Source organism: Dermacentor albipictus, chromosome 1 (genome assembly GCF_038994185.2).
Source record: "Dermacentor albipictus isolate Rhodes 1998 colony chromosome 1, USDA_Dalb.pri_finalv2, whole genome shotgun sequence".
NCBI lineage: Eukaryota > Metazoa > Arthropoda > Arachnida > Ixodida > Ixodidae > Dermacentor > Dermacentor albipictus.
In genome coordinates this window covers 67,820,145-67,839,098 of record NC_091821.1, presented here as the reverse complement: position 1 = coordinate 67,839,098, position 18,954 = coordinate 67,820,145, and the positions used below count along the sequence as shown (strand labels likewise).

The following is an 18,954-nucleotide window of genomic DNA, read 5'->3' as shown; positions in this document are numbered from 1 at the left end:
ATCCTAAGCATGTTACAGTGGAGGTAGAGCTAAGATTCCGCAGCATTACTTCAAACACGATGACCTAACAGAATTCTTGTGGAAATGTTTGTGCCAGCACACACATTTTGTGCAAACGAAGCTGTGAAAAAATCAAATCGCAGCACAATTTTCAAATCACCAAAACTTCAGATGAACGAAAAAATTCTTTTTCTACCAAAATCCGTTTAGGTGGAATCCACAGTGTAATAACTTTTTGCGTTGTCTCTGAGTATTTGTTATGGTTGAAAGCAGAAAGCACTGCAAAGATGCCATTGTGGCATATGTTCTGCATGCCACGCAACAAGCGTGACAAACTGTGTCGGACCCTGACTGCGAGTTCTGCGCAGGTTGACCAGTTTGTTATTATAAGCCAATATGGACTCGTACTTCTCACCAAGTCACCTGCAGAATTTCCCAGTTGCTTGTCACTATACCTTGGACTTGTTCATTCTTCTTTGTGCATTTTTATTAACAAAGATGCACAATTTTTAATTAAGTTCATCCTATTGAGCCATATTTTCATTCAACCAAGTGTGTATTCATTTAGATGTGCAGAATGCTTGTTGGAAATCAGAAGAAAAGCTTAAAAGCTATCACCATTCCTACTTAATCCAAGATGGCATTCTAATGATGATGTTCAACACATATTTCAATTCTTTAGTGGTGTTCTGGACAACTTTAACCATCTTTCAAAACATAAAACTAATATTTTAGGCATAGAATGTACATTATTAATTTATTATAGTGACATTTGAAGGAGCTTACTTTGATGATACATTATCTTCGTCCTATAGCCTATTTCCACAATCTGTGCCGCATACATGAACTTGTTTTTGCAGACTGAAGGAAAGCTATGGTGGAGAGTGCTTACTTAGTCAGGGGTCGGATTTAACAAGGATATATATTCTTTTTACATTCACTCATCACAATACAAAAATATAAACCCAGCAAAGCTTTCCTGAGCAGTGTAAGCACTAATGATGCCATAAAGAGAGCTGCTGGCATAATCTCCAAAGTAGCTAGTACCACCACTACTCAACACGTCAGCCCAAGTGTGAACATTGTGGCCGCAAGGCCTACCACCATCATGTGCTACAAATGATCAATCTACCCTAGTGTAGCTGTCATGAGAGTCTCACCTGCGCACAGTGACGCCTGGGGGGTGGATGACCCGGATGTCAGCCTTCTTGGGGGAGCACCCTGGTGAGGGCTTCTGCACAACCAGAACTTGGGGTGCCTGTGCTGACCCCCCTTTCTGAGGACTTGTCAGCTCTGCTCTGATCACAATGGGGCTGCCTGGACTGCGTGGAACTCCACCAGATTTGCGTGTGTTCAGCTCATTCTGGAGCTTACGCAGGCTCTCTAGGTCACGGTTGTTGAAGCGGACTATGCGCGCATCACAGCGGTCAGACACACTTGACGACGTGGACACAGATGACAAGCCAGATGTCGATGGCACCGTGACATCCGGCAAAGCCTCCGTAGAGACGACAGTTTCAACAGCAGCTGGCTCACTGTCAACCACAGATGAGAGTGCAGCTGCCGCAGCAGCATCTGGAAGGCCTGAAGCATCGTCAAGTGTCCCAGCAGCAGACTCACTTTTCAGCACAGCACTTACAACAGCATCAGGCAGAGTGGTATCACTAAGAGAGACTCCAGGTGTGCCATTTGAAGTGTTCACAACAACTGTCTCAACACTGTCGGGCACATCAATACTAACTGCACAGAGTTCAACCGCTGGAACGTCAGGATCGGCTGCATCTGCTAATACACTGTCAAGGCCAGCGTCAGCACTGCCTGGAGCTGCTGGCATCTTGCTAGCCTCAGCAGGTGGCCTAGGCTCTTGTTCTTTCTCTGCTGAAAGGAAAGATCATAATGTAAAAAATGGCAGCCCCAATGACTGACAGAGCGGAAATATATCCACCTTCGTTATGCTCCCTTTATGCTCTTTCTTCCTTGATCAGCACTTGGCAACAATTTTATAATGGCGCTTGTGAAATAGGCACAATCCTATATATACTTACTGTTATTTTATCTTGTAATTTCTTTTTACACTGCAAATTTCTTATCGAGAATTACCTGTCTGGTTGGGAAATTGATTAGGAGTTTCAGACTGACCTCCTTTTTTACAAAAGACCCTTTAAAACCTGCACACCGCCACCCCCGTAGAACAAACCCCTGAAGAAGGAGCCAAATGGGCTCCGAAACGTCGGGCTAATAAAATTAATTATTTGGTTGGAGTCAGTCTGAAAGTCCACACAGTCATGCAACAACTTTTTTCAAAATGCAAAGAAAATAAGCTAAGAAAATTGCAACTTCTGCAAGTTTGTCTTTGGTGATAATCAGGATCAATGTTTGGCTTTGACATGATACACCAGTAAAAAATTAGTCATGCTATTTGCAGCTTAAAGGGTTCTGCAACACTCTTTGGCATGTAAGCTGTCTGCCTAGCCTTGTTACCCTTTTCATCACCACACATGCATCATTCAGGCCAAGTGCAGCATGCATGGCACTTATATACTTGATCAGTCACCGATAATGTCTTTCACATTCTTGTGACAGCATAGCACACAGCAGCATGCCATAAAACCCAAAGATATCATGGATTCAACCAAAGGAAACGGTGAATAGAGGTGGTGTTGCATTGCAGCTTTAACAGCATCAAAGAAAACTGCTGTATTCTTTCACCGTTTTGTTTAACCATTATTCTGGCTAAGTTCTCAATAGTTCCTGTGCAGGTTTCCGTTCACACAGGAATGTCGTACATAGAGATGTAAACTACCATATAACCTACGGCTTATGAAACCTTTATGGCCATCAAAATAGCACATTACAAGTGCCCATGAATATAACTACTGTAACATTGGTGAATCCTACATAACACAAATAGCCTGATACACATTACTTAAGAGTACCCTTCCACATAAACCACAAAATTAGGCACTACAATAGGCAAATTGAAATGTACTATAACTATAGGTCAAAGCACAAGGCATGGCCTTAGATGCTTAAGTGGAAAGTTGAGTTGATTGACTGCTCATCATGAGGGGTGACATTTAATTTCCAACAATGTGCGGTATGTAAAACGCTACATTTCCAGAAAGACTGCATTTCTTCTACTTAATCAATCCACTTAATAATAAAAATAGAAAGAAAAGCAATCGCATGGAAGCAGCACTTTTTTTGTGTGTATATATTTTAAAAGATAAAACAAGCAAAGACATTCAGAGCTATGAACATGCCCATTCAAATGTTCCCGTACATGTTACTACAGCTGAGTTCACCATGCATATTTTTGAATAAGGAACATCGTGAGGGCACCTTAAGAAACACAAAGTCCTTTTGCCAAGTATTAGTTTCGTGCCACGCGACTGGGGCACCAGACGTTGCTGCATTGCCTGCTATATAATGTTTCCTTTGAACTTTATTTCAGCATCAAATAATCTACATTTGTGCTGAGGCCACAGAGAAAAACAACTCATGGGCTTGACGAGGTCTGCGACCTTACAAATCAGCAAAGGCTAAAACAGGGCCATGACGGTAGGCAAGGATAATAATAAGGCAAAATGCGCAACGTCAAGATGCGCACTACAATGATGCTTACAATGCAGTACTGGCATCATCCAACTTTACGTCAACATGCGGCACTAGAATCAAAAGCGTATAGATTAAGATGTTAGATCTTTCCTCTGGAACTACTACTTGCTAGCATGCAAGTAAGGAAGGCCGATTTTAGCTTCACGTCCATGCCACGCCGACGACACGGCGCGCTATATCAAACGCGACAGGAAAACGGCTTGCGACAAGAAAAGACGTATATTCACTTGTGTGGGGAGCAGCAGAACACTTCCAATATAAATTCTTCAGCTAGCAGAAAATGAAGAACGCCGACAGATCACGCGCACAAGGAAGCTACAAGGAATGAATAAGCGCGTGCCAGCAAGGGTGTTCCGCGAACAATATAGTGCCACCTATGCTTCGTAACAACTCACGGGTGAGGCGGCATGCACGTGCGTGCAGAATCTGTTTGCACGGTGACAGGATTAAACCGTACAGCACGCTCGCTAGCCCATCCAGCACGCGAGCCGACCAGCTAGCGCGAATAGCAGAGCAGGTGAGGAGCACTTATACAACCAGTTATAGCTATCATAACTTTAATCAGGGCCACCGGACGCAAGTCACAAACGTACTTAATGTCCAGTAACTGTAAATAAAAGTATCAGCAAGTTCGTAAAGTGCTCAACATCGTACCCATCTTCCTAGTTCGCGGCGACGCAAGCGCCCATCTCGCGCTGAAAACGCGAAACGAGACAGCCACGCTTTGAGTGAAACTAACAAATAACAATGCTGGCGTCGATTTTCCTACAATACCATAAAGAAGAAACACCTTGAATGCACAGCGAAAGAAGGCTAGGCAGCAAATTCAATCAAAATGGATTGATCTCTACTGACAAACTCCGTGTCGACGACCGAAGTGAATGCTATATCGTACGGCCCTGAATATGTAATAACTTAGATCTCGCTGCGATGCCTTCACGGTCCAAAAGTCAAATACACAAGTAACCATTTAAAAGCGAATCTAAGATAAAAAAGGTTTCTTTATAAATACAGCGCGCTGCGTTTTCAGCAGAAAACAACACCTAGGCCTAATAGCGAAGCCAGCGATGACCTCGGCCTAGCCTTGCCCATTTTTCGCTACACCACAGGAAATAGGTTAAAGCCACGGCCAAGCGGGCATCAAGTATGTAAATATGCAACTTGCAGCCGCTACCTGATGCTTAACCTTGTACATAGAGGAAACATATTAGTTTCACACACTAACTACAGCATACGTAATTCCGCAACCGAATGCCACGAAGACGCAAAGCGCTAGTTATTCTTGAATGACGCGCCATTTGCAGACTACAAGACAGGGAAATTTGAAACGGCAAAACGCGCCCTTTTATATTAACAGCAATCGTCCATAGGGATTTTTCCAGCGCAAACACGACCATCGAATGTGTCAGGAATAAACTTGGACATTATATCACTGGCACTTTCTTGATGCAACAAAACAAAAAAAAAGGTGGCTTGTATTTACGCACGGACGGACCAACATAAGTAAGCTCTCTTTGGCTGCGCATAATTGACGTATCTGCAGACAGCACAGCCTGAATTCAATCTGCAAATACGTCCCCTGAAGCTAGTGTACTCTAATGAATGACAAACATACTTAGTTACGCAGTGATTGCAGCTTACCTGACTCTTGGGAAAGCATCTTGCAAGCTTCAAAATCACGCGCCCTCCATTACCATCCCAGAATGCACCACTAGCTTGCGTCCCTGCGCTGTTCAGTGCTGTTGCAAGGAAGCAGAGGACAAGAGTGACTCCCCCTACTAAGAGCTCCGCGGAGGGGTTGCGTAGGTAAAGAAAGCGGGGTCCTCCGTACTGCTGTTCTTTTCTTTCTTTCTTTTTTTTTTTCGTGCTTACATCGCGGCACTACTCGCAGAGCAAATACAGTCGCGCACGTCCCGCGTAATTTCAATAAACAACATACAATAGACGGCACGTTCTTATTTTGCTCTCAATTACAATGTAATGCAAAGCGCGGGAAGCGTCTTTACAATTAACACAAAGCGAGCTTCCTAACTTTTATCCTCTTCGTAGTGCGCGAAGATTCGCGTGTGGCGTTATGTTTCTTCGTCTTTGTAACTTTACCTTTTCTTTTCTTCACACAAGAATTTTACTTGGCGCTTTTTAATTCATAGCATACGACAATACGGCCCCGCTATTATAGCCAGCCAGCCTTGCGTTGGCTTTGCAACGCCTTGTGCCTCTGTTTCGCTAGTGCGAATACGGCGAATACACGGCACTGGCAGTACTAGCCACCATACAAAAGATATTGCTGGTCCTTCGTTTTAGGGTACGGGACGGCTGCTACTGCTGCTACTGCCCCGTGATCTCGTTGCTTCTACGGAATGTCTGCGGCAGTGTATCGACAGCAGCTCTCTAACTTGGCAGTCGCTGGAGGTTCGCCTAAAGATCAAGCAGAAAGGTGGGAACAGCTCGAACAGTCAAATGCGCTGCTGGATGTATTTTATTTTTTCATGCCCTTTCTTGTGCTCTCTTTAACCGCTAACAGGGACACAGAGTAGCCCAGTGGTTGACACTGCTGATATGTCTTTACGAGTTGTCCTTCACCCGACAATTTTATTGCTTGGGTTTCAGAGTGTTTTTTTACACATTTCTCCCGCAGGTACAGAGCGGTTCTTGAGAGCATTCTGAAGAATTCTGGACAGGAACTTGTAGAAGGACTGAAAGTTTTCGTTGAAGCTAGTAAGTGCCAGTAAGCTTCTGTCAATGTACAAATGCGAGTAATTAAGCCATCTTCAATCCTGCACCGTGCTGCTAGGGTCTCTTGTGCTAAAATGAATTGGAACGTGAAAAGAAAGTGACGACGTTCATATAAGTGCGGGTTTTGTTAGCGCAGGGGGCCTAAACCGCGCGCCAAGCTTCTAAGCTCCGGTAGAATGTTCTCCTCGCCATTTCATTAGCCCATATATATGGGCTATATGGCCCTATATATGGGCTATATATATATATATATATATATATATATATATATATATATATATATATATATATATATATGGGCTATATATATATATATATATATATATAAACTCAACGCTCGGTAATTCCGACGTGTAGGAATTACTGGTGCGCTCGCGTGGTAAGTGGCGAGTTTTCATGTGCAAGAAATGTGTATAGATGCCTTAAAAATTTGCCGAATGCAAGATTGGTTAATAAGAACCGAAGGTAGGCAAAAATTGGCAATGCTCAATCTAAAATCAGATTAATGACCGTGCAGCATCACCCCTTGAGGTGATTTCAATTTCTCAGCTTCAAGCGACTGCCAGCAATCTCAGGTAACCTCACAGTAATGTTGTATTCTTACTGCTAGATGTACAGGCAGGGAGAAAATAATGTAGAATCTACAAGCGCTTGCCAAACTGCATTCTTGCGCCCTTTAATGAAGCAGGCAACTTCTGTCCAGACATGGCATTATGAATGCGCATCCTTTCATGCTCGTGTACCTGTCGATACAGGCTCTTTGTGCCAGCCTGCTGTCGGAATCTGGATGATTGCAGAAGATTACTCTAGGAGAGTGATGTCCTAGAGTGAGTTAGCAAGACCTTCAGAAACAGAAAATCCTTTATTTGTGAAAGACAACTCATTCATAAAAAATAAGAGCTACAAGGAGGAGCAACAAGGTTCCTTTCATAAAAGGTTATACAGGAGAGGTTAGGTGGTAGAGTGCTGATTTAAGAGAAACTGCCAAAAGGGCTAGTACACAGTTTTCAGAGGATGGGATAATTTCTAGACAGAAAACAGAGATGTGCCAGAATACGTTCTGATGGGAGGTTTTTATTTATGTACCCCCTCCACTTTCTGCTTTTTGTGGTGTTTGCTGGAGGAAAGAGCAGCCACTTTCCTCACCAGGCACTATTGCTGCTGCTGCTTTGTTCCTTCTTCACTGATGGACTGCGAAATTCCAGCTATGCTGTACCTGAGAAGCAACAGAAATATTTGACTTCACCACACCAAAGATTCAACATGACACACCCTAAAACTTGTGCATGGGGTTGAATTCAAAACCTTGCGCTTCACTTGCAAAATTCTAGCAGTCAAACTTGCCTAACTTTGTGAGGTCAACCTCGTGAGGTTGCTCCACCTGCACTATCAGAACCTCTTGTTACAGAGTAACCCAGCAATGCTAAAGCATCAAACAGTATACGAAGCTGAATTTTGTCACATGCATTGAGTGTGGGGTAGTGAAGAAAGGGGCATGAAGATGTCTGTGGTCATGTACTTAAAAGGTTTGGACTTCGTGCACAGATATGCAGTTCTTATGCAACAGGCTTTCCAAGCAAAGCTTCGCACTAAGAATGCTGTAGCCTTTCTGTCATGATACTGCCTGTATAAAGTCTGTGGTACAGTCTCAGTGTTGGGAGTTATTGCTTATAGAATTTTTTCTGTTACATCAACAGTTGTCAACGAGAATGTGAGCCTTGTTATATCTCGACAACTCCTGACTGATGTTGGCAACCACCTGTCTTCGCTACCGGATGATGTTTCAAAATGCGTTTCTCATTTCACACTGGATAAAGTTCAGCCTCGAGTTGTGTCTTTTGAAGAACAGGTGAGCTGCACCTATGCTGTGAAGCAATATTGAAGTTAGATGAATATACATACGCCTTTTTTATGTAGCTATAGACTGAGTGACATCTGTGCATTATGCTCACCATGTACCCTTTATGTACCGACTTTTTTTTTTCTTCTGGTTTCCAGACCTACAGAATTTAAAAAAAAAATCACCTGTTGCAGATACCACAATTCTAGGCCTCAAATTGGATTTCTCAAAAGAAGTAGACATTATTTGCATAATAAATTGTGCAAGTAAGTGCATATTGCAATTTACAGATTACTGTCAGTGAATTAGTAAGGTGTATCCACTCGGAACAAATTGTCAGGATGACACCAGCTTCAAGATATTCACAAAGTGTGCGAAGAAATACATTGGTGTTCCAGTTATTTTTGTGCTTCAATGCATGACTTGATGCTTTGTTAAAAAAAAAAAGAAAGTGGAACAATAATACCTTTTTACCGCAAGTTTGACAATGCATATCTCAAAACTGGTGCCATCCTCGGTATTTATTTCAAGTGAATATGCCTTGCAAACTCACCGGCTACAATTTATATATTGGGGATTAGTTATAAGGGATTAGCTAAAAAAATTAATTAATGGAATTTTGTTAACCAGGCAGCTACATATTTTGTTTTATCATAAAAATAATGTCTGCCTCTGAGAAATCCTGCTGGAAAAAAAAAAAATTATGGGGTTTTACATGCCAAAACCACTTTCTGATTATGAGGCACGCCGTAGTGGGGGACTCCGGAAATTTGGACCACCTGGGGTTCTTTAACGTGCACCTAAATCTAAGTACACGGGTGTTTTCACATTTCACCCTTGTCGAAATGCGGCTGCCGTGGCCGAGGTTTGATCCCGCGATTTCGTGCTCAGCAGCCCAACACCATGGCCACTGAGCAACCACACGGGTGCAGATTTCACAAGGTCCTCTTCTTCCGAGTTCATGTCAATGTTGACACATCTTGTTGCCAGAAAGACAAAGCTGTGAGCTTTTACCTCAGCAGTGCCAACCACATGAGCCTACATGTAGGGCTTTTCTTTCATCATTTTCAAGCTCAGCAGGGTCACATGGCAATTTTTCACCTAGGCTTTCATTTTGTATTAAGTGTCAAGCAAAATGACTCCCTCAGAATTCTCTCTGTTGACCTGACTTCTTTTCAACTACCTTTTTGACAACAGCACATATAGTGGAACAAGTTACCGTTCTATGTGAGCTAGCCTAAAGTGTGCCAACGATAAGTATTTAAGCACTTTTGTCAGAAGCCTTCGTACTGCGCAATATGAAAGACCTTACCCACTCAGATAGTTCAGTCTTATATGGGTATGTACTATATTCATGGAATGAAACGCAGCAGGGAAATTTTCTAGTAGCACCCCCAATAAGTACAGTTACCTGAGAACGCAATGTCACGCCAGTATGCATCTAGTTGCTAAAGGTGGCATGAACTCTGGTCTAACCATAGCAGTGAAAACTACCCCAATACAACAAGAACTGCAAGGGGGAGGGGGGGATAAAAAGTGCATATTGGTTAGGCCTAAACTGACATGTTTCATTCTGTGAGAATAGTACACATACCTATATCTTAGCATTGAAGAAACCATGTAGTGGAAACTACTGTACTAGGCATCAAGCAAGCTGAGCACGAGGTCGCGGGATCGAATCCCGGCCACGGCGGCCGCATTTCGATGGGGGCGAAATGCGAAAACACCCGTGTGCTTAGATTTAGGTGCACGTTAAAGAAACCCAGGTGGTCAAAATTTCCGGAGTCCTCCACTACGGCGTGCCTCATAATCAGAAAGTGGTTTTGGCACGTAAAACCCCAAATATTATTAGGCATCAAGCAAGCTAATGAGGTCTGAAATTTGTGCTTGGCTCTGCTGTATAGGGCTTCACAAGCAGTGTATTGCACCCGTAGTCTCTTCATGCGCACTAATGGCAGTTCTTCGTATTGTATGACACTGTCCACCAATATGCGGAGTGCCACTTAGTGTGTCTATGCAAATCCTAAAGTCAGTCCGAGCAAGGTTCGTTTAGGAGAATTTCACTTTTTTATTTCATATGAGTTAAAATTTACTTTAAAGACACCATACTCGAAACCAGCATTGAATCATATTGAATATGTGATGGTAATTGCTTATATGCAGTTAATGCAGTTTTATAGAGTTAATAGCAACATTGATGTTTCTGACGTGGCTGATGTAATTTATTGTTTATATGCTATCATTGAAGCTAGATTGCTCTGTATGCTATGGTAAAACTCCAAGTTTCTCTATCAGTCCAGGCCCTCGCTCGAGCATACCTATGGTCGTTGTGTGCCTTCTTTCTTTAATTCTTGCTACACTTATGTTGCCCTGTTGTAGGTGTCTGTGAATATAGTAACTCTTAAGACTGAATTTAGTATGAATCAGCGTCAAAGTTAGTCATATAGTAGTATAGTCAAGAGTTCGACGAAAGTTCGTCTGGTCAGGTAACATGATGATGAAGAAATTACGGCCACTGACCAAGTCAAAGTGAAAAAACACACAGAGACGTTTCGGGACCCGTACGGGTTCCTTGATCACACTAAAAGCGGGCAAAAGCCGCAAGTCATTTTTATGGCAAAATGTGACGTAGGGAACGGGTGTAGTTAGCATGTAGTGTGATCAAGGAACCCGTACGGGTCCCGAAACGTCTCTGTGTGTTTTTTCACTTTGACTTGGTCAGTGGCCGTAATTTCTTCATCAACAAAGTTAGTCACCTACCGAATGCCTCTTTTATATTTTTCATATACTGAGCAGCTGTTTTCACCATAATTATAAAATGATTTTCACGTCTTAGTATATTTACAATGTTAGCAACTTTATGTCATTACATTGCAAGTTAAAAAGTGTTGCTTATGAAAAACACAAATGGAGCATTAGCAGCGAGTAAGCAGCTTATTCACATACTTGGGACTTGTTGATTAGTGCTCATAATAGCAGTTTTGCCAGCAAAGTCTCGCTCCCTGAGTGACGTAGCGTGCTCAATTGTTAGAGCATCCCACATGAAATGCGAAGGTTGTGGGATCGTTTTCCACCCGCGGCAAGTTGCTTTTTCATCCACTTTCATTTCCATTAATTTATCGTTTCTTCATTTCACTTATTAAGCACAAGTAATTTCCTCTATGTTGTTCTTGGTGTCAGTGTTTATTGGCATCTTATGGTATGACTAATAAAAATCGGGCCCCTCGGTTAACCCTCTTTTTTCTCATTTATTATATAACGAGGATCTCGAATCTGGCAACGTTGGTACCTTCAGGTAGCATGTGTGGGTTTATTTACCGGTTGCCTTCTCCCAAAAGGTCACGTTCTCGTGACGCCTGCAGCAGAAAGGATGTCTCACATCCTCCACCAAGGTCTATGAGTGGTGGCGCTGGCTAACACTCCCAGGTTTCTACTAGGAAACATAAATACCAAGAAAGTGGACGACGCCGCGGTAGCTCAATTGGTAGAGCATCGCACGCAAAACGCAAAGGTTGTGGATCGTTCCCCACCTATGGCAAGTTGCTTTTTCATCCGCTTTCGTTTCCATTAATTTATTGTTTCTTCATTTCACTTATTAAGCACAAGTAATTTCCCCTATGTTGTCCTTGGTGTCAGTGTTTCTTGGCTTCTTATGGTATTGTTACATCGCATTATGAGATCGTTCCGCTGGACTTGCTCCGTTGAAGCCTTGCTTTGCCGTGAGTTCACCTCCCTCATAGTTAGTGCTGAGATGGCGCCTTCACAGGCGGGGGTTATGTTACGGAGCAACCAAGAGTGGGTGGGGCCAGTCAGATGACAGTTTGACGGGTAGAGGTGGAATCGGCCTCGACAGCCATCTTGTTTATGCATTGTTGTCTCTCTTGTAAATATTGTAAATATATCTTTATAGGTTACTTATGCAATATAGCCTTATATGTGACTTCTGCAACGTAACAATATCATGGTTTTGGCATGTAAACCCCTAATAAATTTTTTTATATAGGAGTATATTTGGAACACTATATAAAATTTTATTTAAAAGGTGATCTGCAGTACTGTATCACCTTTTTTTTTTAATAATAGCTGCTGGTGCTGACTTGCATTTGTTAAATACAGAAATTTTAAGAAATGACCCGGCAGGACGTGGTGACTATATTAGTCATAGTATTGTGTTGCCTCCTCTCTGTGGAACATTAAAAAAAGTGTTTTCTTACCTGCAATTTGTGACAAGCTTGAGGTGTTAAGGGATTGTGTGGAATTCTGTCAGTGAAATTTTTTCTGTTGCACAGGTGGCAGCACTCAACCAACATGCACAGCATATGCAAATAAAAAGTTATACATTTATAGAGTTTTCTTTTTTTATATAACCCTAATTTTTTGCAGGCAGCAGAATGGTGCTATTTAATGTGGAATCATCAGGACTTAAGGGGGGATGAGGGTCTTGAAAACTTTTTTTTTTATTTTTTAAGATATCTTCCTGAAAATTGGCATGCAGATATATCTTTGAATGCTGATCCCAAGTATATAATCAGATTTTATATATCTCATCTAGAAATGAATATATTGCGAAATAATTTATCCCGCATAGGTATTTTCTTACAGGCCATTATGATAATTTCTTAATTAGAAAAAACTAGTTTTAAAGAATAGCTGTCATTTCCAAGGGCCCACCGCACATCCTAAAGCTAAAGAAATTTTTGAAAAGTCATCACATAGGTCATGAATGAATAATAAAGTAGGAAGAAAAAACAATGCAGGAGTAATTAGCTTACATCTGACCTAATTGCTAGTCTATTGGGTTTAAGGGGGGACACCCCACTTAAATTTTCATTTTTTATTTGTGGCCACAATTTGATAAAACTTCCATCACTTGTGTATTTTGACATGCTGATTTCAAATATTCAATTGGTTTTCCCATGCAACAAGTACTTTTCAAAATATAAGCAATTCATACTTTTTTGTATGGACTAATTTGGAGGCAAGTTCTCTCTACAATGCTGGCTGTTAATGAAGGAGACTGGCACATCAAAATGATGTTGAATGATCAGAGGTTGCAGTGCTACAAGAATGAATGTTATAAACTGATTTATGCCGAAGTTACAGCATGTCAAACTTTTGTAAGCAGAAGGCATTAGTGAAACCCTGGAGAAATTATTACTTTTTCAAAATTTCTGTAATGATATTTGTTAATATTTTAGGCCTACTGCACTCCCAATTTGTCCACCTTTCTGAAGAAAAAAGAATTATTGCAATAAGATGAGTAGAACCAGAGATATCGTCACTCCAAAACTACACTACCATCAAAAATGTCGTTTTGAGAAAACGAGAAAAAACATTTCAGGACATGTTCATGGTGATTACGGCAAATGCTTGAATATTAAATTGATCAAGGATGATACAGGGGTCCAACCAGGCAAGAATGAAACTTTTGCTTCTTTAGGGGGGACACTAATTCAAATAATGTTCATGATGTTTTCCATCAATATTCATGAAACTTTCCATTCTTGTTAAGACTTTTGTACTGATTTCAAATATAATTATTTTTCCAATAGGCCATTTAGTTCTGAAGATAAATGAAATTCATTGTTCATAATTTGCAGACACAATAGGGGAAAAAAATGCGCTACGATAGTCGTGTTGACACATGCCTGGGTACTAGAAAACATAAGGAACATAATGGTAGGAATACTATTTTGATATATCAAATATTAGTAATTTTATAGCAATTCAATCTTTACTGTTCGAATTGTGGCTACCCTACTGTCTGATCTAAAGCAGAATTTAAAAATTTTAAAGCATAAATTCCAAAATCTGACCCTACATTGTGTACGAGTGAAAAGTTGGTGTTTTGAGAAAACGAGAAAAAAGGAATGCATTCACTTTTAATCAAAAGTACAGAAATAATTTTGCATTATTTTGCAGTGAAAGTGGCTAAAAGCCACCAGAAATGTAGTGGCTCTAACCACGGCCATCCAAATGCGGCAAAAACATCGTTTAGCGCCGTTCGCCGATTCCCGGTGGCTTGCATCGCGCGCGCGGCAAGGTTGTTCACGCGGGTCGAGCTCCATGCCGACGCGATATCGCCGCAACACGCGCACGTGATAACGATCTTTATGGCGAGGCCAGACTACCGTTCGCTTCTGCCTACTGCGACGCTGCCGCCGCACACCTTGCACTTGACATCAGTCCGTTCACGGAGTCCTACTGAGGAAAGCGAAGCCTGCCTCGGCGTCGACTGGCGCGGCTGCAACGCCGTCGGCGCGAGTGAGCAAATCCAACACCCGCTTTGTTGCTGGCGTTAACGCAAGAACTCGAAGTTTTTTTGAGCATTCATCTCCCTCTGCAACAAATCCGCACGCTGCAACATTGCAGTGTCACGCCGAACGCAGCCGCTGTCCGTAACGATTTCACTCATTTGTGAGCTGGCTAGGCCTACTTCGGCATCGTCCGCGGTTTCGGCATCATTTCCGGTTGGCGGCGAGCTAGTCTCGATGCTTTCAGAAGGAATGGAGCGCTTTGGAAAGTTATAAGCTGATCGCTTATTCTTTTTGCCGAACTTGTGCCTCGTGGCGAACTTTCCCGGTGGATCGGACATCGTTGGGCATGCGCCAACCAACCTACGGGACGCGCAGTCGCGTCGCCTGCGGAGTGGAGCAGACGATGGGAACCTCGCGCAGCCAACCGCAGCACGCGTTTTTGGTCACGTGCGCTAGTCAGCGAATCGGATCGCGCGTTCGGGCTTTTTTTCTCCCCGGATTTCAACGTCACTGGCGTACCGACGGAGTCACTTTTGGCGGGAAATTAAAGAAGGAAGGCTCCTCTTTCCAACGAGACCAAGATGGCTGCGATCGCGCGCGTAAAAAAAGAGCTACGCGCCGCGATAAAAAGGGCTATTTTTGCGCGGAATTCAGCCCACAGTGATGTTATAAATTGATATTGCGGACGAAATACTCTTCCCCGAGATTCGAAACTTGGTGAATTAAAGGAATATTAGCTGTAGATATCGAAAATTTCGTTTTCAAAAAATCGATTTTTTCGCGATTTTTTCGCCGCAAAGAGCCGTGTCCCCCCTTAATGAAAAACTGAAAGCTTTAGGATGTAGCTGAGGTTTTACTGAAAAAAATGATCCCTAATTCAATAAAATCAGTTGATGCAAACATTATGAAAAGTTCTGTAAGGCAAAGGGATTTGATCAAAAAAGCAAAGCTGAGAAAATTGCATTCAAAGTTTTGCTTACTCTGCCACTCTTGTTTACCTATCACATGGAAAAATTTAGTGCTTTAGCATGCAGCCCAGTCATTACTGAACACAATAACACCAAACTCACAGAAATCTGTTCATATAAAGATTGTGAAAACCTATGTATTGCATTGGCACTTGACAAAAAAGAAGCTCAGAAAGTCACTTGCTATTTTCTATGAATCTGCCACACATTCACAAAAGTCCTGGTCAGTAGTACTGGGTTCTGTCAGGCTTGTGCTTCTTGGCCATCCTCTTCATCACATTTTCAGCATTGGTGTGACTTTTATCAGACCTGCACAGCCTCTGTTTCTTTTTCAAGGCTCCTACGAATGAGGCAGCTCCCAGGACTGTGACCAAGCTGTGCTGCAACAGCTCTGCTGGTTGCTGCCATTCCTTGGTTGAAGCGAGAAACTGCTTCTGCAACAGCTCTTTCAACAGCCAGCAAAGAGACATGCGTGTTCAACAGCTTCTTTAGCACAGAGAGATCAATGATGATGTACTCTGTGCCGTGATCGTCGTGTTTACTTGCTGTGCCGACGTTCATTAGCTCGAAGTTGCGGGAAGTCGCGGACTTCTTCGCCAATGAAGTTTTAATGTTGTCTGCGTATTTTTCACGCCCCACGCACTCCGCCTCCGTGAAAAACACCGTGTCGAAGCGTTGAGCACGCGAGCTCGGTTCAGCCGCGTCTGTCGGCACCGAAGCGGCGTGCAGAAACGCCGAAGTCGACGTTAGGCTTACGTCAGCCAGCTCGGCCGCTTCCAACGACACGGAATCCGAAACGACTTGCAGCGTCTCAAAAGTTGGCATTTTCAACGGGCTTAGTCCAGGCGCATCCACCGGCACTGCAGAGACTTGCGGTAACACCGAAGTTGACACCGATCGGCACTGTCCTGCCGCGTCCACCGGCGAAGCTAGCGTCGACGGGGTTTGTTCAGCCGCGTCCACCGGCAAAGCTGTTGTTGGCGAGCTCAGTCCAGCCGCATCCACCAAGGGCACAGCAGCTTGCGGCATCACCAAGCTGTAGTTCCTGACGATGTAGCGCACTTATTCCATGCGCGTCTATTTTTGCTGACTGCTTTTCGCGTGCTTGCTTTCGAATGCGCGTCTCGCGCCATCGTGACACGCGGAACAAAGACACCAGGCACACAAAAGCAAGAAATTCGTGGTTAAAAGAAGCAAATCAATAGCCAAAAAATCTACAAGAACGATAAAGAAAAAGGCAGAACGAAAAATACTAGGAAACAGAGAGCAGCCCGAAAAATGACGTGCGTATAGGCGAAAGCAGACGACGTGAAGGAGTCGAACAACGCGGCCGCAAGGCCGCGGCAGGCGAAGCATGCGTCATGGCCAATCAGAGGGCTGCGCCTCGAGGAGGCGCCCGTTTCACCCACTCAGCGGCTGTCTCGCGACGATTTCCCGCTTGAGAACGGGTGCCGATCGCTCCGCTGCACGAGGGTCTACAGCGTGCCGAGGGGCGCCAGAATGGAGAGCGGGAAACCAGCTTTCAAACAAGACCAAGATGGCACCGATCGGTGCGTGTCGCGCGGAGCTACGGCAGCTTGAAAATGAGGCAAACCTTCGCGCTTGGTGTTCAATTTCGGCGCACCGACGTTTCTAAATTGCCGTTTTTCTTATACTTCGAGTAGTAATTGAGCCATAATATTTTGTAGAGGCATAGTTCAGACATTAAAGACTTCAAAAAACACAATTTTTGAAAATTGCAATTTTTGACCATTTTTCGCGATTTCAAGACTCGCGTCCCCCCTTAAATGAGACATAAAGTCTCATTTAAGTCTCATAAGCGACATCATGCCCTTTACATTGAAATGTGTTGGGAAGCTGATGTGGGAATTTCTAAGTAGCATCACCTAGGTCATTTGCTTTTACATTTACTGGTACACGGAACGTTCATTTTTAGTAAAAGTAACTTTTTATAATCGAACTGTAGCTCATATTAATGTTTCTCTTTAGTGTTCCATAAGCGAGTCTTGCATTCTCATGGGTACTTAGCCATCACCAAGTCCCCTAATATACATTGAATTAAAACTACAAACATACGCAATCTCTATCGCCAAGTTTCATTAACTTTTTGGCTGCCAGGACTTCTTTTCCAATTGCTCTTCAGCCCCTGCTGGTTTTTCTTGCATGTTGATTCAGTGGATGCTTCATGCTATTTAGAGACTGGTTTTTCTCATCACTGTCTTCCATTCAGAATTCGAGTTCATAAATTTCTTTCATGCTATGGATACGGAGAAGTGCAAGACACGGGTGCCAGAAGAATATGAAGGATAACCAAAGTATCTACTATCAACAGAATGATTGCGCAGTGGTGGAAAAGTGTGACCGTCGTGCGACTTTGCAGTTGATAGTCATTGTTTGTGTTGTCCTTCTCATTCTTGCATCCAAACTATGTGTGCCTAGATATCGGCAGTATCGTGAATCCAGACTAATTTGCTCAGCCTTTTATTATAAAGTTCATAAATTCCTTCTTCTGTCAATGTACGGACAGAACTGCCACACTGGCTTGTCATGGCTTCTCACCCCTTGTCCTTTTTTTTCGTTTCTTTTGGGGGGGGGGGACGACGTTTTATGCTAAATTGAAGTTGGTTCTCCATTGTCATTTTCTTCAGAATCAGAGTTCATTAACATAAATCCTTTTCATCTCTCGGCATGTGATCAGACCTGCCACAGTCACTTGCCATGGCTGCCTGCCGAAATAGAGCACCGAGATATATGCTCGACCACCTGTCCAAACTTTAACTTCAAATTAATTTTAATTTAAGAGAGAGAGATCAGCTGAGCAGGGCAGGCTTTTACCCCCGTATTCAGAAATGCATCTTAAGTTGAAGCCCATGCTTGACTTGATATAAATGACGCCTCGCGTGAACTTGCCAAAGACGCTCATAGCGTTTTCTTTGGCGCGTTCACGACAGGCGTCCTTTAAATCAAGTCAAGCGTGTGCTTCAAGTTAAGATGCATTTCTGAATACGGGGGTTAGTCTATTCTTTTTACTTGACTGAAAACTTTTACTCTTGCACTGAAGTAACATTGAGTTATATAGTCAAATTACCATGTAAATGGAGATCTTCATGAAATAAAAAAGAATGATTGAATACAGGGAAAAGTATTTTAAAAATTGGCACGTGAAGTTTGCACAGAAACTTGATCAGTCTGAAAAATAAGTGAAAGCCTATATCGATGCCATGGCTAAAAGTTGGCCAGAGATTTCACTTCCGTGCTTTTTGCAGAATGTAGACATTTAAAAAAATGTGCAGTGAAAGGTTGTGCAGTATTAATGTATTTTGAAATAACATACCAGTTTACTTTTTTTTTTTTTCAGTAGAAAAGTATGGCATGTGACTGCACAATCTCTGCATTGTATCAGCTGTGTAATAAAATTACTTAGACTGAGCAGTGAAGCAGTTTGTTATAGGCTAGTGTTTTAAGCCTGCCATCTTAAATAAGCCATGTGTTTTCCTCTGATCTCTTTGTGTACTCTCTTTAAAGTATTACTATT

At 42.6% G+C, this 18,954-nt stretch overlaps 2 protein-coding genes across 14 annotated transcripts in view; one reads left to right on the top strand and one right to left on the bottom strand.

Moving 5' to 3' along the window:
* The window catches only part of LOC135906706 (protein lin-54 homolog), a 99,217-nt gene extending 93,823 nt beyond the window's left edge, over positions 1 to 5,394 (bottom strand). For 4 of the 12 annotated variants that reach the window (XR_010565808.1, XM_065438276.1, XM_065438278.1 and 1 more), the window contains exons 1-2: positions 5,260 to 5,394; positions 1,161 to 1,878 (exon numbers count right to left, since the gene is read on the bottom strand). Coding sequence is in view for 11 of the 12 variants with exons in the window: in XM_065438276.1 (XP_065294348.1) it covers positions 1,161 to 1,878; positions 5,260 to 5,278 (737 nt within the window). In the remaining variant the exon portion in view is untranslated. The other 8 variants (XM_065438277.1, XM_065438285.1, XM_065438284.2 and 5 more) reach the window with 8 other exon arrangements.
* CSN4 (COP9 signalosome subunit 4) overlaps positions 5,292 to 18,954 on the top strand; it is a 58,501-nt gene continuing 44,838 nt past the window's right edge. Inside the window, exons 1-4 of one of the 2 annotated variants that reach the window (XM_065438287.1) lie at positions 5,292 to 5,424; positions 5,923 to 6,055; positions 6,257 to 6,336; positions 8,052 to 8,203. In XM_065438287.1, coding sequence (XP_065294359.1) covers positions 5,979 to 6,055; positions 6,257 to 6,336; positions 8,052 to 8,203 — 309 coding nt within the window. In that variant the 5' untranslated portion in view covers positions 5,292 to 5,424; positions 5,923 to 5,978. Of the gene's footprint in view, positions 5,425 to 5,793; positions 6,056 to 6,256; positions 6,337 to 8,051; positions 8,204 to 18,954 lie in introns of those variants that run through there. The other variant, XM_065438288.1, reaches the window with a different exon arrangement.